This window comes from Rhinolophus hipposideros (genome assembly GCF_964194185.1).
Source record: "Rhinolophus hipposideros genome assembly, chromosome: 25".
In the NCBI taxonomy this organism is placed as follows: domain Eukaryota; kingdom Metazoa; phylum Chordata; class Mammalia; order Chiroptera; family Rhinolophidae; genus Rhinolophus; species Rhinolophus hipposideros.
This window is the reverse complement of record NC_138071.1, coordinates 20,474,573-20,494,660: the sequence shown is the minus strand read 5'-3', so window position 1 is coordinate 20,494,660 and position 20,088 is coordinate 20,474,573. Positions and strand designations below refer to the sequence as shown.

General features: G+C 41.6%; 1 protein-coding gene across 2 annotated transcripts in view; it reads left to right on the top strand.

Annotated features, from left to right (window-relative positions):
- The window catches only part of KIAA1549, a 102,154-nt gene that overhangs the window by 50,492 nt on the left and 31,574 nt on the right, over positions 1-20,088 (top strand). For both annotated transcript variants that reach the window (XM_081038612.1, XM_081038613.1), the window contains exons 6-11: positions 733-916; positions 2,178-2,237; positions 3,554-3,702; positions 7,960-8,137; positions 11,263-11,447; positions 18,794-18,990. In XM_081038612.1, coding sequence (XP_080894738.1) covers positions 733-916; positions 2,178-2,237; positions 3,554-3,702; positions 7,960-8,137; positions 11,263-11,447; positions 18,794-18,990 — 953 coding nt within the window. The remainder of the gene's footprint in view (positions 1-732; positions 917-2,177; positions 2,238-3,553; positions 3,703-7,959; positions 8,138-11,262; positions 11,448-18,793; positions 18,991-20,088) is intronic.

Sequence of the window (20,088 nt, the reverse complement as noted above, 5' to 3'; positions counted from 1 at the left end):
TTATATGCTGTTTCTATCCACCTCCTTTCTTAGGGACCAACCTCGCCGTAGATCCTCTCAAGCAGGGAGCTCATTTTCCTTAGGGAGCAGTCCTTTGGGCTCTTCTGGATGGAGACGTGGCTGCTGCTTGCACCTTTGTGCTGGTCTGGGTGTGGCAGATAGAAAGGAAAGAGGAGGGAGGCAATTGACATACAGTCTTCAGTTCATTATGGCAGCCTACTCTTGGTCTCCATTCCTTGGATCTCTACCTTGGAGCCTCTCCCGGACCCCTTGGGGAGAAGAGCTCTCAGCTCCACTCTAGTCTGTGCCTGTGTGTGTTTGGGGTCATGGTTCCCTCAGTTGTGATTTATATCAGTTTGATTCCATCCTCTGCCGTTTTCCAGAAATTGGACAGAATCTCTGGTTTTCTTCCGTTCTCAGTACTGTAGTGGATTTATCCCCTTTGGTTCAGCTCGTTGTTTCAGTGGAATTTGGAGGAGAAAGGGGGAGGGACTATAAATACGTGTACTGAGTTCATCACTTTGTAAAAAAACATTTTCAGTAACCTGAGAATTTAAAGTATTGCAGTATTGCAAAAGGGAACCAGGTCGTGAAGCCAGTCACACTTCCTTTAAACATGTTCCCTCCTTTTTAAAGAAAATCGAGAGAAATTATGAGAGGGAAATCATAGTCAAACTTTTAGCAGCACGTTTCAATTTATTCTAGAAGCTGACTCTGACTTCCTCCTTCCAGATCCTGAATGTCACCGTGGGGTCTTCAAGAGTGGCTCCTCGGCGGGGGCCCGTGAACATCGTCTTTGCGGTCAGAGGCACGCAGGGGTTTTGGAACGGGACACGTGTGAGTGAGCTGCTCAGGAACCTGAGCGTGGTGGAGTTCAGCTTCTATCTGGGCTACCCGGTACTGCAGATCGCCGAACGTGAGTACTGCTCTCCTGCGAAGTGCTGGGCAAGTGGCGTGAGCATATTCGTTGGTGGACCTCATTTTCGCAAATGAAGTATTTGGCTGCAATCCAGAATAGAAATCAGATAAAATTGGAGCTTCTCATATTTAAGCCAGAGTGGGTCTCCAGAGCCTTCCTCAGCCACTGGGCCCTGAGGTATTCTTTGCTTTTCTGAGGAAAGGCATGCTATTATAATTTTTGCCAGTTCTGGCAAAGGTAAAACCAGAGGGACAGAGAACAGATCTGTGGTTGCCGGGGATGAAGGGTCGGAGGAAAGCTAGACTGCAAAAGGGTAGCAGAAGGCAATTTTTGGAGAGCAGTGAGATTGTTCTGTATCTTTATTGCGGTGGGGGTTACACGACACTATGCATTCATCATAACCCATAAAACCGTACGCCAAAAAGAGAATTTTATTATGTGTAAACTTAAAAATAAAAAATAAAAAGAATAATAAATGAAAAAGATAAACCCTTTTTTCCTACCTGTAGCAATTAGATTTATAGTGCAAATGAAGTGGGGTGGGGATGGGAAAAACATTTATTTTAAAACAAAACAAAACAACAAAACAAGCTCCAGTAAGATTCCAGAGTTAAGTTAGGCAATAATAAATAAATAAATAAATAAATAAATAAATAAATAAAAATAAATCAATTCTTTTTCAAAACAGAACGGCCAAATGGTCTAATGATTCTTATTTTATTTTAGTGTACTGTTAATTAAATGGAAAAGAATAACTTGTAAAATGCAGCAGTAGACAGGGATAAAATGTTTATTTATATCTAGCAAGTTTCAGTTCTGGACAGTGCAGGTGTGGATAAAATAATAGGTGTGCTGGACCACAGGTGTTCACTGGTAATGTCCCAGGCAAGCCAGGACATAGGTCACCTTACCCTGAGTCACTGCTGGGAAATCCTAGGGCTCTGAGAAACACAGTGTGAAAACTCATTGCTCTGGAACAATGACATTTCAAGGGGAACGCGTGGGTGATCTCTCTGAAGCAGTATCCCACAATATCCCTTGAGCAAGCTCTGTATTTCTTTTTGTCCCTCTTTCTTCATGAGACTAATGTGCTCAGAAACTGCTTACTGTCTGTGCCTCCACACCAATCTAGCATTTTCGTCATCCATACTTAGTGTTACATAGTATAGCAAAGGCAGTGCGTTGTGACTTACCTTTCTGACTGTTGCAAACATGTCTTTTACAGATTTGTCTCTTTTCCTAACTCATTTCTTTATAGCCTTCCAGTACCCACAGCTCAACTTGTCTCAGCTGTTGAAGTCCTCTTGGGTAAGAACAGGTATGTTTAAGTTAACGTCGTATTTTGGGAACTGTAAGAATAAGAAGTCTGAATGGGCATATTAAGAATGATACCGCCTTTCCTGTTTCTGTGTCCTAAATTCAGGGCAAAATGTACCTTAAATTCTTGGCAAAGAACGAATGAGAAAGGGATTCAGATTTGGCCGTGGGAATGTATCCCACTGAGTTATGGCACAGAAAGGATTGATTTTCTCTAAAATTCATACATCAAATCCAGGGTATTCTAACAGGAACTGACAGACTGACAGTCTTCCAACCCAGAACAAGACAAGGTTCTGAAGCAAAGATTTCTCTTTCTTTCTCTCTCACTCTTTTTTTTTTTTCCTCCTACAAGTCTTATTTATTTGGTTTTACAAGGATAAATAAGGTAACTCAGTGAGCAAATAAGAAGCTCTTTTAAAAGTCTTGTGGGCCTGGGTCAGATATTTACAGCTATGCGTTGTAGAATAAGACTTTCTAACCTCGTAGTTCACCAAAGTGTAAGAGAAAGTAACAACGCTCATTGGATGCCCAGAATATGAGCCACGCAGTGAGTGGCTGGTGGTGAAGAAGAAGCACGTAAAGTGACAATCACCATTTACGGGTTCCCATACCCTGCAGCTCCTCCTTGGCTCACATCCCATGTAAGGGCCCCATCTCTGCTTAGTACAGTGGTCTCGTTTCCCACGTAATTTTCATAACAGTTAAATGTTGCCCGTGGTCCTATGTCAGAGAGGATTTGAACCACTTCTGGCTCATGTGCCAACTGCCTATTTAGCTCATTTTATTTACAGCAGATGTCTGAAGACAGGCACCTGGTCTTGAGTTAGTTTATGAGTCAAGATAAGATACCGTGTTTCCCCCCAAAATAAGACGGGGTCTTATATAAAGGTTTGCTCCAAAGGACGCATTAGGGCTTAGGTTCAGGGGACGTCATCCTGAAAAATCATGCTAGGGCTTATTTTCCGGTAAGGTCTTATTTTCAGGGAACCATGGTATGAACTTAAACCATTTCCAGAAGTTTTGGAATTTTGTAATAAGCGTAGACAAAATGTGTAGACACTGTTAGCTCCAAAGCTCCTGCTTTGACAAGTTCCTAGGAGTTGTGGCCACCAGTCTTTGTAACACAGGAGTTTGGAACTATAGATAAGACCCATGAGCAGTACTTCCTCTCTCACTTTCTCTTTTTTAATATCTCCTCTCTAGGGATTGGCATTTTATAGTAACCCTATGTTAATTTCTCTTACACACACACCCTTCTTTTTCCTCCACTGCTAACTCGTTTTGGGGCCGGTGTGTGTTCCATTCTAAATGTAGTCCTCCTGGGTGTCGTTGAGAAGCAGCTCCAGAATGAAGTGTTTCAAACTGAGATGGAGCGCAAACTGGCCCAGCTGCTCAGTGAGGTTTCCACCAGAAGGCGGATGTGGAGAAGGGCCACCATCACCGCCGGGAACAGCGTGGTGCAGGTACTGTAAGAAGGCCAAAGGAATATTAGAGAAATGCAAAACTGACCCAGGGACGAGGCAGTTTGCCTAGAGCTGGCGTCATTATGCCAGACCCCTTTCACCAACTTTTCCCCTGTAAGCATTGCTCTTTATTTCCCTTCCCAGATAGGTGTTTGTTAGGTTTCTAAACTAGTTCCTTTGCCAGATGCAATAGAATCTAGAGAAATTAAAAAAAACAACAACACGCACAATAAATATTGAGAGTAATATTAATCAACATAAATACATATTTATATAAATATAAAACAAGAATACAAATGAAAATGAATTATAAAAGCTTTATTCAGTAATCCTAGCTTCACAGAGCTCAAGGTCTGAGTGGAGATTAACAAATGCACATAAAACAGTTATAAAGCACCATAAAATGACACAATGAGATGCTAAGATAGGAAAGCCCCTTAAGGTAGGAATATTGGATTTGGGAAAGTTAACCAAGCCACCCCAGGCTAATGGTGCCATCTGATGGGTTGCTTAGAAACCGTGCCCTATATCTCCTCCCCTTTAGAGTAACCAAACGTGAAGCTGGAGACAGGATTTATGTACAGAGCACAGGACTCTTCAGCAAACAGAATTTATGAAAGAAAATATTGAAACAACCTGAATGTACAGTAATTGGGGAATGGGTAAATAAATTGTCATGAGTCTTTTCTATGGTGGACTACTGTGCCATGATCATGTTTTTGAATTAGTGATATAGAAAGATGTTCAAGATCTTTTAAGATCTACTCTCTCAGCAACTTTCAAGTATATTGTACAGTATTAACTATATTCAACATGTTTTACATTAGATCCCAGAACTTACTCATAACTGAAAATTTGTGCCCTTTGACCACCTTTACCCATTTCCCCCACGCCCAGCTTCTGGCAACTACCAATCTAGTCTTTGTTTCTGTGAGTTGGGTTGTTTTTTGTTTTTTTAAATTCCATATATAGGTGAGATCATACAATATTTGTCTTTCTCTGATTTGTTTCACTTTGCATAATGCTCTCAAGGTCTGTCCATCCATGTTGTTGCAAATGGCAGGATTTTCTTTTTCATGGGTGAATAATATTTATACACACACGCATATATATGTCACATCTTCTTTATCCACTTACCCATAGATATGAACAGTCAGGTTGTTTCCATGTCTTGGCTATTGTAAATAATGCTGCATGAACCTGTGGGTGCAGATATCTCTGAGATAGCAATTTCATTTTCTTTGGAAATATACCCAGAAATGGTAGTTCTACTTTTAACTTTTGGGGTAACCTCCAATTTACCTTCTCACCAACAGTGACAAAGGTTCTCTTTCTCCACATTAGCTATTCTATTAATAACAGGTATGAGGTGATACGTCATTGAGGTTTTGAGTTGCATTTCTCTGAAAATTAAGATGTTGAGCCCCTGTTGGCATTTGTATACCTACTTTGGAAAAATGTCTATTCAAGTCCTCATTTTTCAATCTTTTTTTTTTCTTTCTACTGAGTTGTATGAGCTCCTTGTATATTTTGAATATTAAGCACTTGTTTGACACATGTTTTGCAAATGTTTTCTCGCATTCCATGTTTCCTTTTCATTTTGTTGTTCCTGTTTCTGTGCAGAAGCTTTTCAGTTTGCTGTAGTCCCACTTGTTTATTTTTGGTTTTGTTACTTGTGCTTTGGGTCTCATATCTAAAAACTCATTTGCAAGACCAATGTCAAGGAACTTTTCCCCCATGTTTTCTTATAGGAGTCTTATGGTTTCAGGTCTTACATTTAAATCTTTCCATTTGGAGTTAATTTTATGTGAGTGGTGCAAGATAGGGGTCCAGTTTTTTTCTTTTGCATGTGAACATCCAGTTTTCCCAAAACCATTCATTGAAGACACTATCTTTTCACTATTAAATATTCTTGGCTCCTTTGTCAGCAGGGTCTTTTGTGGTTCCATATAAATTTTAGGATTGTTTTTTCTATTTCTGTAAAAAAATATCATACCAATTTTGATAGGGATTGCATTGAATTTATAGATGGCTTTGAATAGTGTGGACATTTTAACAATTCTTCCAGTCTATGAACATGGGATATCTTTCCATTTATTTGTATCTTCTTTGGTCATCAATGTGTTACAGTTTTTAGTGTACAGATTTTTTAACTCCTTGGTAAAATTTATTTAAGTATTTTCTTATTTTTGATGCTATTGTGAATGGCACTGTTTTCTTCATTTCTTTTTCAGATAGTTTGTTGTTTATAGAAACACAACTGATTTCTGTATGTTGATTTTGTATCCTCCAACTTCACTGAATTCATTTATTAGTTCTAATAGTTTTTGGTGGCGTATTTAGGGTTTTCTGTATATAAGATCATATCATCTGCAAACAGAGATAATTTTACTTCTTTCCGATTTGGATGTCTTTTATTTCTTTTTTGTGCCTGATTGCTCTGCTTGGAATTTCCAGTACTATGTTGAATAGGAGTGGTGAGAGTGGGTGCCCTTTTCTTATACCTGATCTTAGAAGAAAAGCTTTCCACCTTTCACTATTGAGTATGATGTTAGCTGTGTCATATATGGCTTTTGCTATGTTGAAGTATATTCCTTCCACGCTCACTTTGTTGAGAGTTTATATCATGAATAGATGTTGGATTTTGTCAGCGATTTTTCTGTATCTATTGAGATGATCTTATAATTTTTATCTTCCATTTATTAATGTGATGTATCACATTTATTGATTTGCTTATGTTGAACCATCATTGTATCCTGAGATGAATCCCGCTTGATTATGGTGTATGATACTTTTAATGTGCTATTGAATTTGGCTTGCTAATATTTTGTTGAGAATTTTTACATCTATGCTCATTAGAGATATTGTCCTGTAATGTACTTTTCTTACAGTTTGCTTACCTGGCTTTGGTATCAGGATAATAATGCTGGGCTCATAAAATGAATTTAGGAGTATTCCCCCCTCTTCAGTTTGTTTATTTATTTTTTTGAAAATTTTGTGACAGCTTGATACTAATTCTTCTTTAAATGTTTGGTAAACTTCAGCAGTGAAACCATCTGGTCCTCGGGCTTTTATATGTAGGGAAGTTTTTATTACTGATTCGATCTCCTTACTCTTTATTGGTCTGTTCACATTTTCTATTTTTTCATGATTCAGTCATAATGGGTGGTGTATTTCTAGAAATTTCTCCATTTCTTCTAGGTTGTCTCATTTGTTGTTCAATTGTCCAGAGATGTCTATTGACCTTTTGTATTTCTGTGGTATCAATTATGTCTTCTCATTCATTTATAATTTTTAATGTGAGTCCTCTTACTTTTTTATGGTTAGTCTAGCTAAAGATTTATCAATTTTGTTTGTCTTTTCCAACAGCCAACTCGAAGTTTTGTTAATCTCTTCTATTGTTTTCCTGTTCTCTATTTCATTTATTTCTGCTCTAATCTTTGCTATTTCCTCCTTTCTGCTAACTTTGGGCTTAGTTGTTTTTTTCCCCCCTGGTTCCTTGAGGTGTAATTAGATTATTTATTTGAGATTTCCTTTTTCTTGGTGTATGCATTTACAACTATAAACTTTCCTCCTAACTGCTTTTGTGAATCCTGTAAGTTTTGGTATATCATGTTTCCATTTTCATTTGTCTCACAATTGGTTGTCACAATTGGTGAGGGAGACTGTGGCTGTTGTTAATGGCATTTAGTGAGTAGAAGGCTGGGAAACTTCTAAACATCCTACGGTGCTCGGACAGCCCCCAACATCTAAGTATTACATGGGCCAAAATGGAAATAGTGCCAAGTTTGAGAAGCCTTGCCCTAGTAGAACAGGGAGAAAATGCTACTGAATTCAAGAAGGGATTAGATAGAATAATTAATAGTTTCAGAGACCTGGGATGTACCTAACCCTTGTGGTTGATATTGTGAGGACAGCAGCGCCTTCCCATGACAGGTTGGAGCTTCTTGGTAGCAATTCTAGATTCCTGCCCTTGGCAGCCCTATGCTCTGTGTATTGGACTTGGCCCTTTGTCTCAGAGAAGACTTTGAGTGAGATGAAACTCATTAGTTATTCCACACAGAGGAACTTTCATTTTAACTGTCTCTCTTCCCACTAAGAAAGTGTCATGGGGATTCTGGAATCCGAAACAGTCTAAGGAGCTTATTTTGAGGATTGAAATAAATTCTGAGTAGCACAGTCAAGATTGAGTGCCCTGAGAAAGGGCATCTGGAAACATGAGCTTCTAAAATGCTAATGGTTTCTGTTATCTTTCAGGTGGTAAATGTGTCAAGGCTCGAGGGAGATGACAATCCCGTGCAGCTCATCTACTTTGTGGAAGATCAAGATGGAGAAAGACTCAGTGCGGTCAAGTCTTCAGATCTGATTAACAAGATAGATATCCAGAGAGCAGCCATTATCTTGGGTTACCGAATTCAAGGCGCTGTTGCCCAACGTAAGTGCATGAGGCTTGGCTCCTGAGGAGTCACCTGTGCTGTGCTGGGGTCAAAAGCCAGTCTTCTTCTGACAGTGAACTCTGAATTTAAGGCATTCTTGTGTGTATATAAATAGTAGTAGATTTATGTCTCAAACCCTTATTTTTAAGTGGCACTTACATAAGATGTCAGTTGTTAAAAATTGTTTGCCAAGACCTTCTTTATTTCAGTTATTTGAGGTTGTACCCTTCACTGCTGTCCCCTACCTCGCATTCTGTATTTGTAGTGTTATAGTAGCTTAACTTACATCGAATATTTTCTCTCTACCTCCTGTACTATTTTTCTTTTTTTAAAAATTGTGTCTTAGGTAAAAACATGTTTTCTCTGTATTTATTCCAAAATCCTTTCTGTCATATTTTGAATGTTGGTGGGGACAGTGAGTCACGCAGGAAGCTGGGAGGTGCCTTCTGCATTTATTGGCTTCCTTCTGGGTCTTTTAACACAAAGAAGTCCTTGATCTTACCCTTTTCAATCCTGTTTCTCCCCCACCCAGTCTTACGCCATTCCACAATTTAGAAAGAGGTTTTTTGATATTTCTTTATTATTTGGGGCAGAAACTAGACCCCTGCCGCCTAGTAATGGCTGCTTTCAGTGCCTTCTTTTTTCCCAAAGTTAACAGATTTTAGGTATTTAAAATTAAGAAAAGGAGAGGCATAGAAGAGTATATTTCTCTAAATATACATTTATGAATCAGACTGCTATTTTTATGTGGATGTTTTTCCTTTATGATCCTGAGAACAACCCTAATAAAAGCTCGGTGATCCTTGCTCCCAAGAGTAGAGGGATAAGTAAATGTTTAGAAGGAATTCAGCCTCAGAGAATATTGGGAAAACTGTACAGAAACTACGTAGGAGACAACGGCAGTTTTCAAAAATGACAGCTTCGAAATTATCCTCGGCAGTAGAAGATTCTTTGTGAAATCTATACTTTTCCCTGGAAACTAACCAGGGTGAGGACTAATGGACACACTTTCTCCATTCCTTATAAGATGATGGGAGAGTTTAAGCAAATAACTATTAGTGGTTTGCATTTGTGTACTTGATATATGGTTGCATATTAGTGTGTTCTATTTCAAAGTGGTAAGGAAAAAAACAAAGCACTTACATTTTTTCATATGACTTTTACCTTCATGCATTTTATTTATTTTTGACATTCAATATTTTAGTTTCAGGTGTACAGCACAGTGGTTAGACATTATATAATTTATGCAGTGATCCCCTAGATTAGTCTAGTACCCACCTGGCTATACATAATTGTTGCAATATTGTTGATTATATTCTCTATGCTGTACTTTACATCCCCGTGATGATTTTGTAATTACCAATTTGTGTTTCTTAATCCCTTCACCTTTTTCACCCAGCTCCCCAACTCCTTTTCCCTCTGGCAACCATCAGATTGTTCTCTGTATCTATGAGTCTATTTCTGCTTTGTTTGTTTGTTAATTTTGTTCTTTAGATTTTATGTATAAGTGAGATCCTGTGGTATTTGTCTTTCTCAGCCTGACTTCACTCATGTGTATTCTAGTTGTGTGGTGTTTGTTGCTTGGTCTGATTGAAGTGGAGAGGTGCCCCACTTCAGCTATGCACTTCACCTTTTAAAAAAGATAAATCGCAGTAGGGTATGGGCACCTCTCAAGTGTACTTCCATCTGCTCTTTGCAGCTCTCTTTCTCAGTTTCATGCGAAAAACCATAGGGGTAACAATCCTGGGATTGGAAGCCTCAGCCAACACCGAGGCCAGCCCAATGTGTGCAACTGACAGGGTTTTGTAGGTTAGAACTAAGAAGAATACCCAGTTGTCCCCTCTCCTCAGTGTGACTCTGTCAATCCTATATCATCAGTTGTTTTCATGCAAAATGAGCTACATATGTACCCTATATCCAGGCCAAATTTAAAAATATTACTGTTTCACACTGTCACCTTTTCCGTTTCCTGCCTAGTCTCGGCTCTGGAATTCGTGCTTTCATAGTACGCAAACTTAGAGTGCTTAAGTTCACCTCCCATTTCGCTCTCTCCGGGGCCTCAAACCAAACTTAAAGCCGCACCAAGAATCTTTTTTGTTGTTATGTCTTTGAGCAGAGACGTTGTGATCCCATAGCATGTGTTAACCATTATTGGACACCAAATGAGTGTAAAGCTTAGTCCCTGCCCATAAAGACTGAGATGTATTTGAAAAGACAAGACTTGGAGCCGTGACTGTATTAATGGGCAATGTAGTGCGGTATGTCAACATGATACATCTATGTAATAAAATGCATTTTGAAAGAATAGTAAGGTATTGTCTGCAAGACAAAGACAACCAGAACAAAAGAACTTAGGCAAGGGGGGAGCTAGTGTTGTCATGGAGAGGTGGTTATGAAGCAGCCCGAACGGATCAGGAGGTTGGGCAGAGAGGAGGGCCAGTCTGGGTTTCAGCTCCTGGTGACCGGAACCTGAGCTTGAAGAGGAGCTGTGTCCTCTGAGATGGTGAGTGAATGAAGAGGACGAGGGCCCAGTCCTGGGAGGCAGAGTTACGAAAAGGAGCGGGTGAAGGAAATTGAAGCATAATTGTCCAAGGCCATGAAAGATGGGGGGTGGGGCTGAGGTGAGGGTGGCAGGAGGATGGGGAGTGGCAGATTCAAAATGAGTAATTTTGAAATTGACAAGTGGTACCTTAGGTAAAGCAGTTTCAATTAAAAGCCGTATTTCAAGGGTTTAGGGAGAGACACAGGTGAGGGAATTGAGGCAGTTTGCTCACAGATAATGTAGAGGATTTCTAATTTTGGGTATGGAAGCGTTCCTGCACTGAGACTTTAGGGAGAGCTAGTAGAATAAAGTCAGGAGACCTAAAATTAACTTATAGAATTAGCCATGTTCTTGTAGACACATTATGTATATCACTGATCCCTAATGTATTCTAGTTGTGTGGTGTCGGTTGCTTGGCCACGTTTCCCGTCATCAGGAGATTATGGCCTCTAACCAGCCGTCTTGAGCTGAAACAACAGAGACTTTCCAGATTTCTCACAGAAGGCACGTTCACTGCCCAGAAGGGCTGTTCAGTAAAGGACTGCAGAGGATGAATCAGAGACCTTTCTTCCTTGTCTGCAGCTGTGGACAGGGTGAAGAGGCCGTCGCCAGAGTCGCAGAGCAGCAACCTGTGGGTCATTGTTGGTGTGGTCATTCCTGTGCTGGTGGTGATGGTGATTGTTGTCATTCTCTACTGGAAACTCTGCCGCACGGACAAGTTGGACTTTCAGCCCGACACCGTGGCCAACATTCAGCAGCGGCAGAAGGTAAGGGGCAAACCCACCAGCGTTTGCATAGGCAACTTGCAAGCAGGGCTGGGGAAGCTCAGTCTCAGATTCTGAAAGACGGGGCAGAGGGCTATGAGGGAAACCTTTTGGTTGTAATGGTGGTGTCCATGTGCCTTCATGTTTACTTACTGATGCCCCAGTTCTTCTGTTGTATGCGCTATATGCCAGGAAGGTGAACCTCTATAAAGGCTTAGCAATGCTCTGAGCTCTTGAGTTCCTCTGTGATTTTATTTTTGAGACGATCAATTAGAAGATCACATCTATTTTGGGTATGAATTCTGATCTATTTTAACTCTGGATATCTTCAGAGAACAGGAGCCAAAGGAGGTTTTCTCAGATCTGTGTGTCTATTTCTTTCATGTAAAGCCTCACTGGACAGCTCCTTTATTTTCTACCGTTTATCATGTTGCAAGTTCACTTACCCACCTTGATCAAGACCATTTAATCATTAAAAAATGGTAATACATGCCATTCACATTTTAACTTAAGTTACTGAATAGATATTTAGTTGCCCATCTTTCACTATACCTGAAGTTTTTCATTTGGATTGTTGGTGTACTGAGAGGAATTCTCTGTATGTCTTTCTTGTAATAAACAATACCCATAATGCATCAGCTGCAGTTTCCAGGTTGGATTTCTTTGGAGAAGAGCCAAGCAACCTGAGTGCATAGTTTTCTAGATTTTTAAAATATTCCTCCCAACCTACCCTACTCTACAGTCTTTTAGAGTTAACTCACCCACACCTAATTTGACAGCAGTTTTCTTTTTCAGCAGTTCCTTTTCCATGTCTTTCTACAGCATTCAATGTAGTTTTCATACTAGTAAGAGCAATTCTCTTCTCACACATATATTTCAACAGTTTCTGCAATATTTCATTGTCACATACATGTTTCAGAGCAAGGACATTGACTCTTTGTCCATATCTAGTTCTAGTTCACCTGGTGTGAGCAAAAACATGCCAAGTACTGGAGAAGGACCCACTTAGCTGCTGGCACTTAGCATAGCATGCAAATCAGCCATTACCAGGGGAATGGAGAGTGGTCGTCCTTCTACCATATTTACTAATATGTGCCCTCCAGGGGTCTCACAAATCTGGAGAACTCGCTTGACTCCAAAGTTTCATTAGAAAAAAGCAAGAGGCAAAAGAACAAGAAATAAAGAATTACCTGATTCAGCTTTGAATTTTATTTTGTTTGGGTATAAGAAATTCTGCCCATTACAAACCTCGACATGCTAAATGAAAAAAATTAGTGTTTTAAAAATTCATTTTATTTCTGTAAGAGTAAATGAAGACTATCTTTTTTCTTATTCATTAACTAAGAAATGCAAAGTCTTGATTAAATTGCAAGCTTATGGTGTTCACGTGTTTTGGAAGCATTTTATACATTAAGTTTAGATTTATTACCTCTCTTCATTTATTATTTGCATAGACTGCCAAGGTTGTTTTGTTAGACTAATGAATGACGGGGAGAAAACCTGAAAAAAAAGTACTTGACATGCTAAATGATTCATAGTGTGAATTTATTGTAATGAGATCAGCAATAGATTTGGAAGTTTTTTTGTTCTGGTGCAAGAGTATAGTTGCAGATTTAGCCAGTAGAGATGGTTATGTATTTAGGTCTATTATGTTTCCTAGTTCCAGCATAAGCACTCCTCATGAAAGTCCATCCATTGTCCGTTACTCCAAGAAGCTATCAGAGGTCCGTATCTCTTGAGTTCAAAATAGGATATTCTCCAAGCTTTCTCCTTCTCCCACTTTCAGTTCTGAAATATTTTCACATCCCAGAGGTGGCTGTCTATCAAATGAACAGTTCCAAATGGAATTTCCAGCCTTTGGAGTTGCTCATACATTTTTTTTTGTTGTTTTAAATTACGTGTGTACAGGAAAGGTCTTCCCTGAGAGATGAAGTGACTTCTGGTAGGAGAGTAAGACCTCCCCTGTTTCAGAGTCATAGGCTTAGTTTTGCTGGCACAGAAACCCACTGTGTACATCTCCTCATGTGTTTATAGTAGGAAAATGATGATCTCCACTTCGTTGAAAAAACAAATATCTCTACTTCATAAGCATTTCTTCTAAGATTACCTGGCAGTATCGACATCCTGGTAGCCTAGTCCTTGGGACAATTGGAAAAGATGCTATCTTACTGGCTGAGTATAGTTCTTTTTCCCTTATGTGTCTTTCTGTTTTCTCTTTCTCCTTTCTGCTCACCCCGCCCCCTGATGCTGCTTTGCCGCTACTCTCCAAAATCTTTTAGCAAATCCCAGAGCTACAAACATCTGGAAACAATAAATCTGCTGACCAAAAATCCACACCCCCTTCCCATTGTAACGAGAAGGAAACTTCTTCAGATTGTCTGGGAGTAGATTAGTTTTGAAATGTGATAAAGAGGGAGGCCATTCTGTCATCTTTTGAGACAGGTCTTTTTTTTTTTTTTTTTTCTAATGATTTAAAATAATAATAAAAAAAGCAACCCTAACCCATGTCTTCTTTTTATCTGTATTCTCTTTAATCTGTAGCCCAAAGTCATCACTTGTCACTGCTCCAAAAACAACTCCAGCTTGGATCCGCCTCGCCCTGTTGAGGTTCTATTTAAAGATATGAATGGCATTGGCTGGTCCCATGGAAACTTGTTCTCTGTCGGGGACAGTCCACACCCTGTTGTTGGCTCAGGACCATAGTTCCTGGCCGGCTGGCACTGCGGGCAGCCAGATGGAGCTGCCTGAGACACTGCACATTCATTCACCAAACACTGAGGGCTCGCTCTGAGCCAGGCAGGGCCACGCTGGGTTACAGGCACAAATACCCATGCAATCCTGCCTTCGAGGGCTTTAATACGGGAGAGGGACAAGCCTTCCAAAGGCTGACATGCAGTCACTGTGTAAGTCTGTCTGGGGTGCTGCAGGAGCATGGAGGAGGGGCAGCCACCCCACTGTATATGGTGGGCTACCTCTGCCTTCCCAGAAGAGGTAATGTGGAGGCTGAAACTCAGAGGTTGAGGAGACGGAGCTAGATGAAGTGGGCCCAGGCAGAGGGAACGGCATGTAACTCAGGAAGGAGGGAGCAAAGGTTGTATGTGGAAGGGCACTGCCAAAGCCAAGGCGACAGAGGTAGGCAAGAGCCAGTCTCGGAGGGGTTTATAGGACATGTAAGGACTTGGAAGTGAAGCTGTAGGTGGTGGGTACCTCTGGAGGGTTCTCAGCAGGAATGCAGCTGTAACATAGATATGTTTGCAATGGTCATTTGGCTGGCAGTGTGGACAGTGGATTAAAGGAAGCTCCATGAGTGTTTCTTTCATCACAGCCAAGGTTAGCTCATCCCCTGCAGTTGCTCTTTGATTCTCAGCAAGGATTCTCGTAAGACCTCCTGTGTAGGTGGTTCTGGTTCATCCACAGTCAGCTGACCGTGACTTGCTGTGGCTTAGCGTGGGAGAATCTTGAAGGATTGCTCTGCCAAACCCAAGACCATGTGGTGGTCCCCATGCTGGGCCATGGCAGAGACACGTAGATGGCAATAACTTTGCCTTGTCTTCACCTTCTAAATGGAAACATCATGGTGGTTGTGATGAGTATTCACAGATCACATCCATCAACCAGGAAATGTTTGAACAATGACGCTTTCTTCGAGATTGCAAATATTCATTCAGAAACGTTTGGGGTTTGCTGTGTGGTTTCTGTTGTCATCTCAGTGTGCCTTCCCAGGGGTTCAGGCTAACTGACGCGTGGCGACTTCATTCTGTCTTGTTCCATCTGGATTGTGTTGTATTTACAGCTCGTGTGTTTTACGTCAGGCGTCTCTTCCGTTCCCTGGCTGACCTGCTCCCTGAGCCTCCCTGACTTGTCCGTGACATATTCTGGTAGAGCACAGATGCTGGAGCCTGTCTCCTTTGTGATATAGTAAAGAAAGAAGGAACAACAGGGCTGGCTATCCTCAGAAATAACTGGGTCCTAATGGGAATACTGAAGGCACTAATTAATCACTCCTCTTTTAAAAAATATTGAGTATTTGCATGTGGAAGCTTAAGACAATACAGCCATACGTAACCCTAGATTTTTTTTTTTAAAGAAATGGGAAAACTAGAAAAAGTGTACCAGAAAGTAGGGATGAAACAAAAGGAGCTAATTCCGTAAGTGAGGAGGGCAGTGTTTCCTCTGGGTTTTTCCTTCTTTGTATAGATGGCTTCTGTTTTGTGCGTAAGCACAGATGAGTTGCCAAATTTATATTGTTGTAGAAGACAGTGATTCACCCAGCCTGTGAGAAGTACAAGGATCTAATGGGTATATTTAAAGACGTTAGTCAGAATCAACGACAAGCCAATATTGAACTTCAAGGCTATGATGGATATCCATTTCATTTATGACATATATCCTTTCTTGGTTCCCCTCCTTGCTCCAAATCTAGTACGTTTGGCGCTTCAGGTGACCTTTTTGAAATTCATTCCATCATCAAATGTTTTTCAAGGGTCTGCCATATACCTGTCACCTCCTGTTGCGGAATTACAAAATTGTGTATCTGAATTTATGTCTGTAGCTTTATCTGATGCCTGAGGACTCTTAGCTGACTCTTTCTGTTACCCGCTTGATGTTTCTCAACCACAAGCAATAATAATACTGTCGGTCTCAGTTGTATGGTAACTTGGCATTTGTGAAACTTTGCGACATACACATATGCTTGTTTCTTACGTGAGTCCTGAGAGTGTGTCAGGGAAGGCATTTACTTCCTAGACTTGGGGTACACAGACTGTACCACAGAGGCAGTGGGTTTATATTTTTTCCTTATTTACTTGGGAGACCTCTGCTTAGAGGTCTCCCGTCTGTGGCTCCGCCTTCAATTTTGATAGAGCAAACCATCTACCTTGCAGAAGAGATTATTTCCTCCTCGCTAGTGGCATTTTACTATCTTACTGGGAGATAATACCAAAAAGGATTGTATCAGAATTGATAAGATGACGCTGATGGTGATGATTAAATAATTTGATTTCTGTGACTCTTTCATTTAGAGGCACCTTGTTTATGGAGCTAAAATGAGGTGCAACCACATGGGTGAGAGGTACAGCCTCTCTTCTATAAAGTAGGAGAAGGACCCTTATGAAAGAAGAGGAGTAGGGGGACCAGCATGATGACTAGATGACAGGTACAGTCTCAGGAAAATCCTGTGTTAGGAGAGAGCACATGCAGAGGTTTTCTATCTGGAATTTGATTCCCCTGAAAGGACTGCGTGCCCCTAGGAAAGTGTGTATCCCCAGGGATTTGGGGAACCCAGTTGAAGGTCACTGTGCTAATCCAGTCTCGTGCATGAAGAAATATCCTGGGTGGCCGTGAGAGATGGAAGGAGCCATGGAGTGGCAGGTTTTTCGAAACCACATTTGTGAGCTGAGTGTGTGTGCCAGTCACAAACTGCCTGGTCGGTGGAGTAGCCTGCTCTTGTAACAAGACATCTTCAATTTAGAAACTACAGGCTCTCCCACTCTTTGCCTTTTGTTTCCAAGCAACAGCTTTGTAAACTATATTTACTGTAAGTTTTGTCTCCCTCTGCTGGCATAAGTCATTATTGCAGACTACTTTCCTGCCCATTGATGCTAGATTTTTAATGCTAGAAACGTGAGAGATCACAAAGTAAGCCATTGGCATTTTTACTCATCTACGCATAAAGTTAGCACAAATACGCCAAAACCATTTTGCTTCTCCATAGTTTCTTGTTAAAATAACTCCTTGGATGGGTTTGCCTTGTGTCTTTTGAGCCCAGCCTGACAAGGAGGGCTTGGGTTTGCATGTGACCTCCCTGCTGGGGAGACCCTGGAAACAAGCTATGTACATGCAGTTTATTTTCCTATACTCTGTACACTCGAATTAAGGAAACTGTTAATACCCACCCCTGGCACTTTTAGTGTCATCAAAAGTGGTGTCCCACCTTTACTGTCCACGTTTCCATATGCTTCGAGCACCTTTCCTGGCTTCGCACCGAGCGAGACGCTGAGGCCTGGACTCCGTGGTGGCAGGCTCAGAGGGTCTTGGCTGTGGGTGTGGTGTTGGCACCTTGTACCCCCACAGAGGGCTCCTGCATCTGCCAGTGTGAGAGGTGGACTTTTTCGAAGACCCCTCTCTCCTTCATCTTTGTGCCCCCGTTACTTCTGTTGGCCACTCCTTTCTAGAAATCTTTATTCCCTTGGCTTCTATTACACTGAAGTTTCTTTTTTGAAGTCACCTTCTATTTTTTCCTGGCTTCTTTTTTGTCCTCTGAGCCCCAAACGATTCGATGTTCTCCAACGTTTTATTTGCAGGCTGTTTTCATCTTTAAAAGTCTCTGCCCCCCACCGTGTCACCTTCTGTACAGATGCTCTCAAAGTCACATCTCCAGCCTGAAAGTTCCCCCAAGCTCTTGTCCTCGACTCGAGCTACGTGGAGATGCTTTCCTTTGGAGCTTTTTTTGTCATCTCAAACTAAGCATGTTTAAAGCGAAAGCTGTCTTTTTATCTCCTCAAGGACTCACCTGTTAATGTGACTTCCAGTCATTGCCGGCTTCTTTCTCTCCTTTGCCTCTCTCGTCTATTTGGCTTCCGGGGCCTCCTGCCTAGTTTCTGGGGAGCTGTTCATTCTTTCCCATTTACATTGCTAAGATTTGGGGCTCAGGCCTTTGTCATTTCATGTATGTGGTAGTATTGGGCCGTCTTACTGGTCCCTTTGTGTCCTGTCTGCTTGGATTTTAGAAATCTGCCTTTTTGGAAATATTTAGTGGTTTTCTGCTCTAGAAGCTGGCATTTGGAGTTGTGGACATACAGGCTGGCCTTGTCTCACTCCCCTAGATTCTGACCCTTCTAGTGCAGCTAATGGGATCTCTTTCCAGACCTCACTTGTTCTCTGTCCCTGGCATGAGCTAGAACACACGCAGAGTAGCTGCCTCTTTTTATCTCCAAGTTCTGCCTGTCCTGCGAGTCCTGGCACAAGTCTCCATTTCTCTATAAAGAATATTGCGCCCGGGCCACTCTCTCTAGAATTGCACAGCACACACGTGATTATGCTAGTATGACAGTGGGTCAGGTATTGTCTTGTGATGTCTTTTGTGTCACGGTCTAGCTGTGTCATCCTCGTACTCCTCTTGCATCTTTCCCAAGCGTCTGTCTTTTCTGCAAACTCGAGGTAGAAATGGTGCCTGGCACACAGTTGACATTTGAGAGATGTTTGTTGAATTAGATGGGAGGAATTGCGAGCACAGTCTTGAAGTCCGATGCTGGCATTCACCACCTTGCCAGCCCTCACAATCTCTTTGACAGTCCTCAGATTTCAGATTGTCTCACGTGTGTGCGCGCACGTGCGCATGTGTGTTTTAGTTGCAGATCCCCAGTGTGAAGGGCTTCGATTTTGCCAAGCAGCATCTGGGTCAGCACAATAAAGACGACATACTGATTATTCATGAGCCAGCACCGCTGCCGGGACCTGTGAAGGACCACACCACGCCCTCTGAGAATGGAGACGTGCCCAGCCCCAAGGCCAAGGTCCCCGCCAAGAACATCCGTCACCGAGGAAGGTTTGTATTGGGCTTTCTGGATTGCATTGTATCAGAGAGCATGTTTCTGTGTTCAGTTTGTCAGTTTCCTCTATCAGAGGGGCTCACTGACGGTGAGTACTGCCCGAGTCTGCAGCCTAGGAGATGACCACAGCTTGCCCCAAGTCTGCGAACCTGAGGGCTCCCAGAGGAGGCTGTCTGCTTTCTTTCCCAGAAGCGTTTAAGATTATGAATCACTGTCTGCCATGGTTTGGTGGACCCCTGGGACCGGATCAGGGATTGACCAGCTTGAGTGTATATATTCTAGGGTAAGCGTGCTTATCCCTCTGGAGATGTTATCAGAAATAATGTCTGCAGAGTGCCCAGCACAGAATACACACCAGAATTGGCTTTGTCCCGGCCCATTAGGCCAGTGGCTAGTAGGACTTCCTCGCTGTCGCTGCACGTGACCCTCATCCCATCCTTCTGTCTTTGCTTGCTTTTTCTCTGGCTGCCTGTATTGTCACCGTTGTTAGTGTGTTTGCGTGGACTGTTCACCGCCTCCTCCCCGCCCAGCTCCCCAGTCCCAATTTTATTTCCATCCCTCCTTTCATAGTGAAGCATGGGGAGATCTGCTTGTTAACACACTCCCTGGAAGTCCCCCATCACCCTCGGGTCCTGGGCGAAGGGCTACAGCTCTGTGAAAGAAGACACAAGTTCAGAATGAGGTTTATTAAGTTGACTTTCAATCAGAGCACAGACAGTCTTTGGAGATTGAAGCCTTAAATTATCAACCTGCCTTAGAGCTCTGAAAACTCCCAATCCTGATTTTCTGCTAAGAGAGACAAAGTGTCTGATCATACCAACATGTGAGACGGTGTTATAATTTCGGACTTCTCAGAAAAACCTACCCTGTAGGGGTTCTGGCCTAGTTTTAAGAATTGAATGGATGTTAGATCGTGATCTTTGCAAAAGAAATTGAATTATGTAGAGAGGTGTTATTTATTGAATTATCATGCAGGCTAAGAATAAATCAAATCCTTAAAGATTATTTAATATATCAGTACAATGGTGCAGAGTCTTTTTTTCCTCCCTTTGTAGTCTCATCCTAAACATTTAGTCACAACATTTCAACAGCCT